General features: G+C 40.8%; 1 protein-coding gene across 2 annotated transcripts; it reads left to right on the forward strand.

Annotated features, from left to right (window-relative positions):
- Positions 1–472: 472 nt before the first annotated feature.
- On the forward strand, positions 473–11,905 carry LOC137127922 (transmembrane protein 198-like). Of its 2 annotated transcripts, none has more exons than XM_067505486.1 (5): positions 473–903; positions 8,427–8,673; positions 9,315–9,890; positions 10,819–10,896; positions 11,139–11,905. In XM_067505486.1, exons 2-5 carry the CDS (start codon positions 8,523–8,525, stop codon positions 11,189–11,191), a joined length of 858 nt encoding a protein of 285 aa, XP_067361587.1. In that variant the 5' UTR covers positions 473–903; positions 8,427–8,522; the 3' UTR covers positions 11,192–11,905. The 2 variants fall into 2 exon arrangements, with proteins under 2 accessions (XP_067361587.1, XP_067361586.1); XM_067505485.1 differs by having other exon boundaries at positions 479–903; positions 10,819–10,967.
- The last annotated feature ends 47 nt before the right edge of the window (positions 11,906–11,952 follow it).

An 11,952-nucleotide genomic window follows, 5' to 3' on the forward strand; every position in this document is an offset into this window, starting at 1 on the left:
CAGTAATCAGCTGATAAAGCCCAGGACCAGCCTTAGTAAACATTGTGATGCAAATCACATTTTAATCTAACTGCCAAAACCAATGGCCTTGGGGCTGATCCAGAAATCCCGCTTTGTCAAATTGTTGTAACAAACTACTAAATATATATATAAATGTGTAAATATGTCTTAAAACTGGTCACAGGTTTCCTCTAAGATCAGTTGATCTTTTCTTCAGTGGTGCAAATTTGTGATCAATCAAAGTATGCATAGAGGAATAATGTAGGAGTGGAAACATTTGGGCATTCCCGGGGGATCTGGGGCCCCTGGGTAGTTGGTGACCCAGTCTAGTTTATAACAGAAGCTCATCAAAGCTGGGGCCTGATTTTTTTTGCTGTGCACCCACCGCCCTCCCCTCCTGCGGCCCCTGCAACGGTCTGAAGTGACGACGCTGGGTGGACAGAAAGAGGGGATTACCTCGCAGGGAGGGGAAAAACTTTTCCTCCTTTGTTTTAAACTGGCATTTACTTCAGTGGAGGGAAAGGACGAGGGGAGGTGTGTGAGGGAGGATGGCTAAGATTTTCCAGAGAGTTGGACTTGGAGTTGTTTAGCGGGGAGTCACTTCAGTCTTTAGTTACAAAGTTGCCTGTCTGTCTGTGTGTCTGCCTGAGGCAGTGTGGAAACCGTCCTCACATCTGTGCTCAGAAACGTGTTTGCATGAGACGGGGTAAAACAAAACGATGCCTGTTGTTGTCCGTTTAATAACAGTGCAGCCAGAAAGAGCCTAGGGAGAAGTTGGGAGAAGAACCGGTTTTCCCTGATCCCATACCGCGGTTTCGCACTGGTGAATGGTGGGTGTTCTTCCTGTCTGACGGAGCCGATTGTCAAGAAGAAGTCAACGTTACAGCTGGCGAACTCTTACCGGTAGGTTTTTAAGGACTTTGACTGAAATAAACATCACTGGTTTTGTGTTGCAGACGAGTAGATCACTGCGCAACTTTTACATTGAAATCTTGACATTTCGGTCCTATATAGAATATTTATGTTATTCTAAGCCAAAGGACATTTGAATTCAGTTAACCTCAGTCCGCCCGTGTGAACAATAACCACATACTTTATTATTGATGATGATTGATTGCGGTTGAGCAATTCCGATCCAGATCCAGGATGATCAGTGCCAAACTCTACAGCTGAATTTGTTTGAAATAACACGTAGCTGTCCAGGCTGCTTCCATGGCTGTTCCTCAAATGAACAAAATGCAACAAAATGCAACTTTTCCTTCAGTGATCCACGATAATAAAGGTTTAGTGGCATTTAGAGCAACTTTGTTTTTTACTCAGCTCCAGGTTGTAGCCTAGGTTCGTTTGAACTTTGTAGTTGTGCTTATAAAAGAAGATGAGCAGCCTCCAGCTCTTGTGTTCATTTAAAGATGATTATTCAATTCAAAATTTTTATGTGTTTTTTTTTATTCAACTACTTGTGATCTTAACTCCACATGTTGTTTGAATAATATGTGCGCACAGTGAAACAAAGTCTGTTTTTCCTTTTCTTTTATATCCAAACATACTCTCTAGTCAAACTACACAGAAAAGTCACTCATCTTCGAAGGCCAACGTTAAGTGCCTCTTTATGGCCCACATAGCGTGCAAAAAGCCCTGGTCCTGTGGTTCTGGCCTGTGATCCAGCGTGGGAGCACTGCTCTCTGTCTTTACTGGGGAGTGTAGTCTGTATTTACACCCCCCATCTACTTGACGTACTCTGCAAGCCTACACCAGATGGTTTTACCCCTTTGAAAAGACAGGCAGGAAGTTCTTCCATGCTTTGGGGAAAAGAGAAGGCAGGAAAGGACGCATGAGAAGCAGGGGCTGATGAAAGTTGCATTACACATGGTGTTTTAAATGGTTCCTTTAATTAGCATGCATGTTATATTTTTGTCTCATCTTTGTTATTAGTAAAGTCTAACACCAAGCTAACTGTCATCGTCAACCATTAATCACCCAAAACCATATTGAAGAACAAAGTATTTGACATTAAACAACAGTGGAAATACAGAGTGAGTCTGCACAGTAAGAGCGGATGTCCTGCACAGCAAAGAAGGAATTCTGATTCTTTGAGGGCCTGCTTTAATTTGATGTTGGGGTAATTATTGTGTATGTATCTGATTTCTTCTTGAAACATAAGCAGTCTTTCTTCCTTTAACACAACACAACTATAGGCATAGGTTTATTCTCCTGATAAAGTTATTGCATGACTGGCCTCCTCTGTATCAACAGATTCTAGCTGTGTTGGGCCAGGCCTCTTGTATCTGACCATAAGCACTACACATGGACAAATCTATATACTGATGAGTGACTCTGAGATCGTCAGTGTGAATAAGAGCAGTGTTAAGGAAGAGCTGTAACCTGTAATCTCCACAAGACTTTCTTGTAAAGACTATCTCTAAAGGAGATTTCTATGCTCTGTGCCTGTGTCTTTTTGTCTTTGTGTATCACTGTTTACGTCTAGTAATATCTTTTAAAAAGGTGAAAACACCAGATATGTTATGTGTTTGTTGTGCAGGAAAGTTGAGTTTGATTGATGTGTCATACTGAATGTGGTTTCCATGAAGTAAACGGCAACTATAACGTGAATGTTTTTTAAAGTACTCAACACTGGGTGTAACTACTCTGTCCTCTTCTAAGTAGCCTTGCACAAGCACGAGTTTTTGCCAGAATGGAAGGATCTGGACGCTCCGTGCTACCCATTGTCACATGGAAGCCACATAAATAACTGATACCAGTCATTTTGAAACGTCCATCCATATGCTACTTTTAGCACTTTAAACACTGGTTACAGTTGTGACATGAAAAGGGTGTTGAGCTGGCTTCGAAAATGTAGGACATATGTGATATTTTAGCCTTGTGAGATCGCTGTAGGAGGTACAATTATTGCAGACTGGAATTTGACAAAGAAGGTTAAATGGTGGCTGTAAATGACAGAGCTGCAGTGGAAGGGCTGCAGACATGTACATAGGCACTGGACAGAGGTCTGAGTCTCTACTGTTAATCTGTCGATAAACGATCACAGTTCAATCTCTGTTTTTACTTCATTTTGACTAATGAACTCTGTCTCTCCCACTGTATAAAACAAATAAAAACATACATATGAGAAGCAAGCTGATACAGTATTATGATACCCCAGTGAAACTGCTCCAGCTTGTCTTTGCAGGGAGGTCAGAACATGCCTGGAGATGGTAGGGCGTTGGTGCACAGTGGGTGGTTACAGTTAGGATCTCTGCTCCAACCCAGTGTTCATCAGGAGTACACATTATCTTATAGTGCTATACTGTTACACTGTCTCTAACATATGGACATCAGACTCTCCACAACGCCTACTAAATGCTACTCTCTACCACAAACCCTAATAGAGCGTTGTGGAGCTGCCACTCCTTGTTGCATACACTGCATACGCTTAATCCTCTGCTGCTGGGTCACAACTCCATTCACTGGAGCATTACCCTGGTGCAGTTGTTGAATTTGAATATGGATTTGACTTTGTTTAATGACTATGTGCAGCTCTGTTTTACTGTAACCCAATATGCAACAGTGCCACGTGACTCTTCAGAGAGCTTCTCATTGTGTTTTTGGTCTTTTTCATGACGCACTATAAGCGGCTCTCTGCAGTCTTAAGTTGAAAGGCCTCTATTGTTTAGACCAAAGTCAGGCAGCCATGAGATTGAGACAATATGAGGGAGTAAGAAATGAGATATTACAAATAACATTTTGCCACGAGTGAGCATTATTGGGGTCTAGAGCTGCAGGTCAGCTAGTTTTGTTTGTAACGTTTCAATTACAAAAAGAAGACTTCATTTTAAGAATTATAAAAGCCAGGGAGACAGAGTCTGACAAACTGGCACTTAAATGTTATTAAGTTCTGTCTCTTTAACAAATGTTTTTGGGTGAAACCAGATGTTGCAGAATAATGTGAGTTTTCATAACTGCGTAACAATTAACATTTAGGTACTCAAACTTTCTCTTTGAAAAACAAAGTCAGAATCATGAGGCAAATATCAAACATCATATTACATAGAAGTTAAAAATCTTTGGATCTTAAAGAGTATAGTGAAATATATTTTTCTTCTGTTTCTTTGGTTAAAATAGAAAACTCCACAAAGTACTCTTTTTATGTTATAACATGTTAGATAAATACATTAAACCCATCAGTTAGCAAATGTGATTGACGTGCCTGGTTACTGTTTTAGGCCTAGCAGCTATTGGTAGACCATGCGACTCCCAGGCAAGACAGCTGTTAAAGAGAAACTTCTGTGTTCATTTATTTTTTGTGTGTTTAGTTTTTCTGCAGTGAGGACATGTGGCTCAGAAAAGTGGAATTTGGATTAAAAACTAAAAGATCTTAATGCCCTCTCCTTTGGAGCGCAATTTCAAAATATATGAGTAGGAATGAGCTGGGCATTTCTGAGCAGTCTGGAAAAGGTATGGAAACTGGCTATCATGTGGTGCACTGTTCAACATGCAAGTTGTTACAGCACATCAAAACAACAAGGAGCTACCATGCACAAACATTCTGCTTGAATAGTCTCAGTCTGGCAAGCAGAGGCACTTGGTGACACAATGACAAGTGTTATATGTCAATTAGCCTGCGAGCCACAACGATTACGAGCTTTTTTTCTTCATATTGAAATCCGGCCTTTCCTGTGGGTTGTATCAGAAAAAAATGTCTCTCGATACCGTTTTTTTTGACAATGCAAACTTTCCAATGCAAAGCCCCAGATTCTCAGCTGAAATCTAGAGCGTTCTGTGTTGGCGATCTATCTCTGCTGCATGTCCCAAACACAAGGTTGAGTTCCTGCTGAAAGCTGATGTTCTACTTCCTCTTCTGATCCAGAGCTTCCTGCTTTGGAGGGGCAGGAAACTTTATATATGATGTCTTGCTCATAAGCTACAGAGTGAAAGCCAATGTTACTGTAATGATTGGGTTAAATTTATTTAGGTTTGTCTAGCTTTTCCTATTTTAAGTCACACTGTAAATGCTACGTTATTACTTTAGTTCCTGTTGACTAGACTTATCTCTCTGTTGTTTGTGGTTCCCAGTTGGAGGTGGCATGATTTATAGCTGCAACTGCCGAGCGCATCTCACATTCTTCGTAGAGTCTTCCAAGTGAAGTTGTCAGACAGCCAAGTCATAACACTGCAGGTTTTCAGCTTCTCAGCTGGCCCTTGCTGTCAAGTTGGAGGAACACTTGCACAATCCTTGTCTGTGATCATCACACAAGCCCGCCCCTTGATTAAACACACCCAAATTAGCTATGAGGGGAACTTCTAGTCAGTCCCATCCATTCCTCATTAGCTGAGCAATCAAAATTGTGCTACTCAGCCCCCCTAACATTTGTTTAGAAGGAGTTTTGGTTTCAAGAGAAACCTATTATTCCAATAGCTCATCTGCAGCTGATACTTTTTGACGGGATATATATGTTGACGTTATATGGTCAGAGTGAAAACTGAACGGAATAGGCCACAGGCCTATAATGGTCAACTAGTCAATGTTAGAGTTAAAATGTTGCAGAAGTCTGTCAATCAGTGCATCACTTTGAAATATCTCAACAGTTAAAGAATTAATTTCCAGGGAGTCTGGAATAATTCCAGAGAATAATTCCTACAGATTTTGTCATTAGGCTTAACTTTGAACTTGTCCACCTGCCTCATCTAAAACCTTAAAGAATAATGTCTATCTCTATGTTTTTTTTCTATAAGCATGTTGTTTGTTTCAGGCTTCATAGAAATTTTAGCATCACTGTGAAGGCTATTTGACTTGTAGTGGATTTGTTGCCAGGCGACTTCAACTTCTAAAACATTTTAGTTAGAAAGCATCGGGAGTTTTGGTGGCCTCCTGGGATTTAGTCATTAAGATAGATAGCTCTGTTTCTAGTTAGGACCTCCTCCCTCCATCATTCAGCAGCCCTATGAAGGCAAATACTTGGCACCCATCCTAAAGCAAACATTTGGGATCTACCAGTTTCCTTGGTGCTCTCAGCTATCTTTATTTGGTCTGCTTTTCTGTCTGCATGGTTTCCTCTGAGTGCCACTAGAGGTCACAGCATGGGCCTCCAAGTCTTTGTCTTGGCCCATAATGGCTCCATTCTTCCCGAACTGCAAGGAGTTCCAAGTCTGATAGACACAGGACACCATTGTGACTCACAGAGGGACAACATGAGGCACCCAGAGACATGGAAGTGTCCATGGGTGTGATTACAGAGTAAAGCAAATAGAATTATTATGGCACTGAGAAGCACTTAACACTTTTACTCCTAGTATTTTAACATTTGGAATAAAAAAATTAACAGTAATTAAATTGGTTCCAGAAAGGAGGTAATTGGGTTTAATGGTTTTCTATTAACATTGATGACCTCCGTGACTTAACTAAATGTGATACGCTGACCACAAAACATTCATTCTAAGAACTTGCAGAACATTGTGGCAAACTTTGTTAGAATCAAATAACATTGAGTACTGTATATGATATAAGTCCCTGTGTAATGTGATCTGTTGCCTATTTCATTATGTGTCCTCAAATTTGTGGAAAAGGCTAAATTCAAATTTGATTGTTCTCTATGTTTCTTAAATAGCGCTAATTTACTTATCTTCCAACTGTACACGCAATCTGTTGTCCACTACAAAAGTGCATATTGTATTTGTTAGAGGAATCATCTTTGTGGCGGAACATAAAATTCATCTCATATTTTTAGGTGAACAACATTATCAACTATGTATGTAAATTATTTGCAAGAGTGTTAAATGACAAAAGAACAGATTCAAATTACAGATCTTCTACAAATGAATATCCCTAAAGTTAGCTTGTTGGCTGGCTTTGTGTTGCATTCATATCATATTGGACAAAGGCGGACTGAGGCAACATGCCCTGAGATAATATTTAAATAGTTCCACATAGGATAATATTACAAAACTCCTCTTGTCATACAACTTAATTAACACCAACATGCAAAAGCAGGTAACACCCAAACCAGAGGGAAACAGAAGCCCCAAACAGTAAAGTTTCTATGACTGTCTGAATTTAAAAAAGAAATCTTTTGTGCTGTTCATGGTCACAGGGGACTGGAGTCCTTATTCAGTGGACAAGGGAAGTCACTCTGTCACAACACATATTGACAAACACACTGAAGCTCATATTCATATATTGACATTTAGAACTCAGTGTGACTTTCTGCAGTTGTAGGGGTACCCTTTACCCCTTGCAGAGATGCCCCCCTGCCAGCCAGATTTTTAACTCTTTCTGCTTTAAGGGGCCAGGGCTAACCACTAAGGCGTGTGTAGTTGTATATTATTACATGGTAGAGATTGGTTCATCAGTTTAAGTTGGTTGGATCTGAAGATGCAAATGTCTTTTTAGGACTCTCTGTCAATTCCCAGATGCCTGGTTTTTTAAAGTATTTTATGTTTTCTTACAAATGCCCAAATATTCTAAACACTGTTAATTATCTCATGTATTATTCAACTAATTTTAGCTCTATATGTATGCTTATTTATTGAAATTATACAATGGTGTCTACACTTGCTATGACTTTAAGGGGAAGAAACATTGTGGTTGTAACTGAAGGAAAAGTAGGAGAGAAAGAGATGGGTAGAGAAGAACTGCAAGTGACTAAAGAAGAAAAGAAAACTTTCCGATAGGCTTTCATTTTTTCCAAGTACATTCATTCATAGGCATGACAGAGAAATTACACAGTCTTGTGTCTGAGAAAAGTCACATTTCAGCGTGTGAGAGGCAATAGATTTGAGTAAAGAAGGGGAGGTAGGAGATAGACTGGGGAGAAACAGAAAGATCTGGCAAAGAGCAGAGGTGGGACTGACTGTTTGTCTTGAGTAGAAAACGTGAGGTGGCTGTAATCGGATCTCAGCTGTGGTGAGATCATACACAAGGCAGCCTTACAAAGACGTGTCCACCCATGAGCCTTGAGCCACATTGTGGTCCTCTGTGGTTGTCCACGAATTTTCCAGCAGAAATATCATATGGACTTTTCACAAGTGCTAGATGACTTTCACAGGACAGTCACATCTGCTGCTCTGCAGTAATTTGGAACCTAGATACTGTGTCCACTAGTTACTCTTGTGTTAAAAGAAGCTTAAGTAAAGCTGAATTATGACGTAATAGTAAGAGTTCATGACCCTGAATGATTCAGGGGGAACAGAGCTGTACAGGGCATGTAGATTACATGAGTAAATGAGTTGCTTGTGTGTTTGCTCTGGCAGACTGTACATGATTGCACCGAGTCACATATGTGTTCGGTTTGTGACAGCTGAACATTCAGGGCAGCTGGGGAGAAGTCACAGTTGACCTGAAGATTTCACACTTCACCTTTACGTCTGCAGTAGCTTTCAGTGCAGCCATTCCTCCTTTTATTTCTTAATCAGCATGTCCTCTTCTCTTACAGCTCCCGAACCTGCTATGGAATTTAGATAACGCCACCACAGGTTCTGCCCTTGTCCCAAGCCTTAGCCAGCCCCATAGCCTCCCACATTCAGCCAGAATGGCAGATCCCACTGGGCTGAGTTCTGATGGGGTGGGGGCAGGTGTGGCTGACATTGCCTGTAGTTTGGACATAGAGAGGAAGTATGATGTCATCCCCTCTGTCATCTGCTCCATGTGTTGCCTGTTTGGAATCATCTACTGCTTCTTTGGTGAGTATCCCTTCCCCTCTCACAGGCACAAAGCTAGCAGAAACATGGGCGTAACACTCTGTCAAACTGTCATTTTTCTGATCATATACATACACTACTCACCAAAAGTTAGGGATATTTGACTTTAGGGTGAAATTTATGGAAAATGTAAATGCTAAAGTGATATTACTGATATTAAATCAAGAAAGTAGGGCATTTAAGTATAAACATGCCATGGTAATTTCTTCATCTCAAACAATTTATGCTATCAACAGTGGTGAATATACCACAACAAAATATATCAATGTCTCAATAGCCTGTCAATTGTTAGGTGTCGTCTTGATCTCTAGTGTCAAAATGTGAACATGACGAAGAGGACTGTTTGAATCTAAATTGTCATTAAACCAGAACATTTAGTGGTCAATTCAAGGATCAGACACAATCCACGAACAGCATGTTATGCAATAACTACTGGAAAAAACTGAACAGTTCAAAAGTTTAGAGAAGGTCATATAGTGCATTCTGAAATTTCACCCGAAAGTTGAATATCCATGAGAATGTGAGTAGTGTATGTGTCGACACATGACCTTAATTATTTATTACTCTATTTCTCCTAAATTTCAGTCACTAATTGTAGATTTTCCCTGTCTCTTGTCTTCCAGGTTACCGCTGTTTTAAGGCTGTGATGTTCCTGTCAGGTCTGATGTTCGGCTCTGTTATCATTTTCTTGCTGTGCCACAAGGAGCATGTGTTGGACACCCAGCTGAGCGTTGAGGCCAGCGCGGGCATCGGCCTCGGAATAGGCCTGCTGTGCGGCCTGGTCACTATGCTGGTGCGAAGCGTCGGCCTGTTCATGACAGGCCTGTTGCTGGGCCTCCTGCTTGCCCTCGCCGCCCTGATAGTCGCTCACCAGTTCTACCCTCCAACCTCAGTGTGGGTGCCCCTGGGGTCTCTTCTGGGAACAGGCATGCTGTTTGCTGTGCTGACACTGCAGTGGCAAAAACTCCTCACTATGCTTTCTACAGCTGTGTTTGGGGCAGCTATCATGACAGTGTGTGCTGATTACTTTGTGGAGATGCTGGCTCTGGGCATGCATGTGTATGAATGCTTGCGCCTCACACACGGGCCACCTCTGTGCTGGTACAGCTGGGTGATTCTGGGCATCTGGCCTGCCCTCAGCCTCATAGGACTACTGGTCCAGTGGAAACTGACAGATAACAGTTTCTCACACACTGAGGGTAAGAAAAAACATTTGTGAGATTTTTACTCAGTTATTTCTGTTGTAGAGATGGCTCAGAGTTTGTATTTATCCAACTCCAGAATAAATAAACTTAAAACCAGTCTAGGAGTAAAAAGGTTCCTTACTTACTCAGTGCAAGAATAACATTTTAAGAAAGTCATAATCAATAACGTGTGTCTTCAAGGCATTAACAGCCAATCAGAGGCAAGAATTTACTCATATCTCTTATTTGTTTTAATAAATGTTTTTTTTCAAATAGAAATCTCATTTTTAGTCAATTATACTTTTGTATTTTTATTTTTATAATACATAAATATAAATATGTAATAAAGGAGCAAACAGATAACAAGGAGAACCTAGTGCTACATGGAAATAAAGATGCACTGGAAATAATTTCAATCAAAACAGACTAAAAAATCAGCAATGGATACCATTTGTTTGTAAAGACCTGAAACAACATTATATCTGGTGACATCAGTGTTTGTACTAGTTTTACTGTAGTGTGCTGCGTTTTTTTTTTACCTTTTGTTTGCCAAAAGACCCGTTAGACAAGATCAGTGCAGAAGAAGATGTTTTCTCTTATAAAATCGATGCAGCTTTACTCTTGTTGTGGGAAGTCAAAGATATGAGATTTAATGATGAGCACTGCTCCTTCTGATGTGTACGATCATGCAGAGGGTGTGTGCTCGTCTGTTTCTGTATCAGTTACTGAGGCTATTCTTTCACTCATCTTTAGGGACCTTTGTTTCTGTCTTAAGTTTAGGAGCACATTTAAACAATGTCAGTAATTTTAATACTGCAATGTGTGCCAAAGAGCAGAAGTAAAGGATTTTTACTTATGCCCAAAAGTGGTCACATGTGTTTTAGTTTGTTTCTAACAGCATGCTACATTTCATGCCTTTGAACTTTTCCCCCTCTCCTCATAGTTGTTATCAGTCGGCGACAGAAGAGAGTCCAACTGATGCGAATTCGAGAGAAGGAGGCCAAGAAACGACAGCAGGCAGGTGGGCAGGAAGGCACATACCGCCGTAAACCCACCCCAGTGAAACGTTACGCTGGGGATCTACTGGCACCGGTCAGTGGCGTGTGCTGTAGACACTGAATTTTGTGTTTTTATGGCATCAATTGTGCTTACCAGCGAGGCATAAAAACATAAAAAATGAACACTAAAGCTAGATATTTTTTCATCTGAGACATCACTTTAATTATGTGTATCTCACCCTTCTCTCCTATCTGTTCTTTACAGAGCTACCTGCAAAGTCTGCGGGACAGACAGACGGGCACAGGCGCTTCCCTTAGCAGCCAGGTCACTGCCAGCAACACTGTGATTGACGTGGACTTTGACACCGGGTCCACTGTGCCCCTCACTGCTACAACCCCAGTTGTTAGAATCTGAGCAGCACAGATAAGAAGATACTTATGGTTCTCTAAGAGTGTAATGTAGGGTAGAACCTAAAAACTACTCCACTCAGCTGAGGGTTTGTATTGCCCTTGAGGATGGATTTTTTTTCCCCATCAGTGTGTCAGTCTTGGGGGTTCAGTGAAAGAGTGCTGCTTTCCAAGGAGCAGGTAGAGGTGTCAAGCTCTAGTTTGGTGAACGCGATAACCACTGCAACCACACTATGTTTCTCAGAGAGACACTTATGAAAGTAAGGTCTTCCATTTCCTGACTTCATGTATTCAATGCATAACAGATGGTGATGAATATGACAAAGCAGTTTGTTTGACATTACATGTACTGTACGCAAAAAAGTTGGTCAGTGCCTTGAAGAGTTGGTATTTCCAGATTTGCTGTTTTACTATGTGGCAATACAATTTGTGACTCTGTGTCAGTGAGTCAATGAATGGTTACATGCAGACAGACGAGGCCATGAGTATGACAAAGTGAAGCAAAACAAAGTGATGAAAAAAAGGACAGTTTATATTTCTAAAAGCTATTTGCAGGCGCTTTTATCAGGATCTTTTCTTGCAGTACGCTAATAATTATGTGACTTTCTGTTGTTGCAATGTAGTTCCTGTTAGAATACAGTAGGTGAAGATTATACTGTAGACGGTTGTGT

This window comes from Channa argus, chromosome 5, assembly GCF_033026475.1.
Source record: "Channa argus isolate prfri chromosome 5, Channa argus male v1.0, whole genome shotgun sequence".
Taxonomy (NCBI): domain Eukaryota; kingdom Metazoa; phylum Chordata; class Actinopteri; order Anabantiformes; family Channidae; genus Channa; species Channa argus.

Bases quoted from the DNA above. Each gene is read 5' to 3' on its own strand.
- LOC137127922 (XM_067505485.1), top strand. From the start codon at position 8,523: ATGGCAGATCCCACTGGGCTGAGTTCTGATGGGGTGGGGGCAGGTGTG. The intron at 8,674-9,314 runs GTGAGTATCCCT...CTTGTCTTCCAG, and splicing joins AATCATCTACTGCTTCTTTG to GTTACCGCTGTTTTAAGGCT. The intron at 10,968-11,138 runs GTCAGTGGCGTG...TGTTCTTTACAG, and splicing joins CTGGGGATCTACTGGCACCG to AGCTACCTGCAAAGTCTGCG.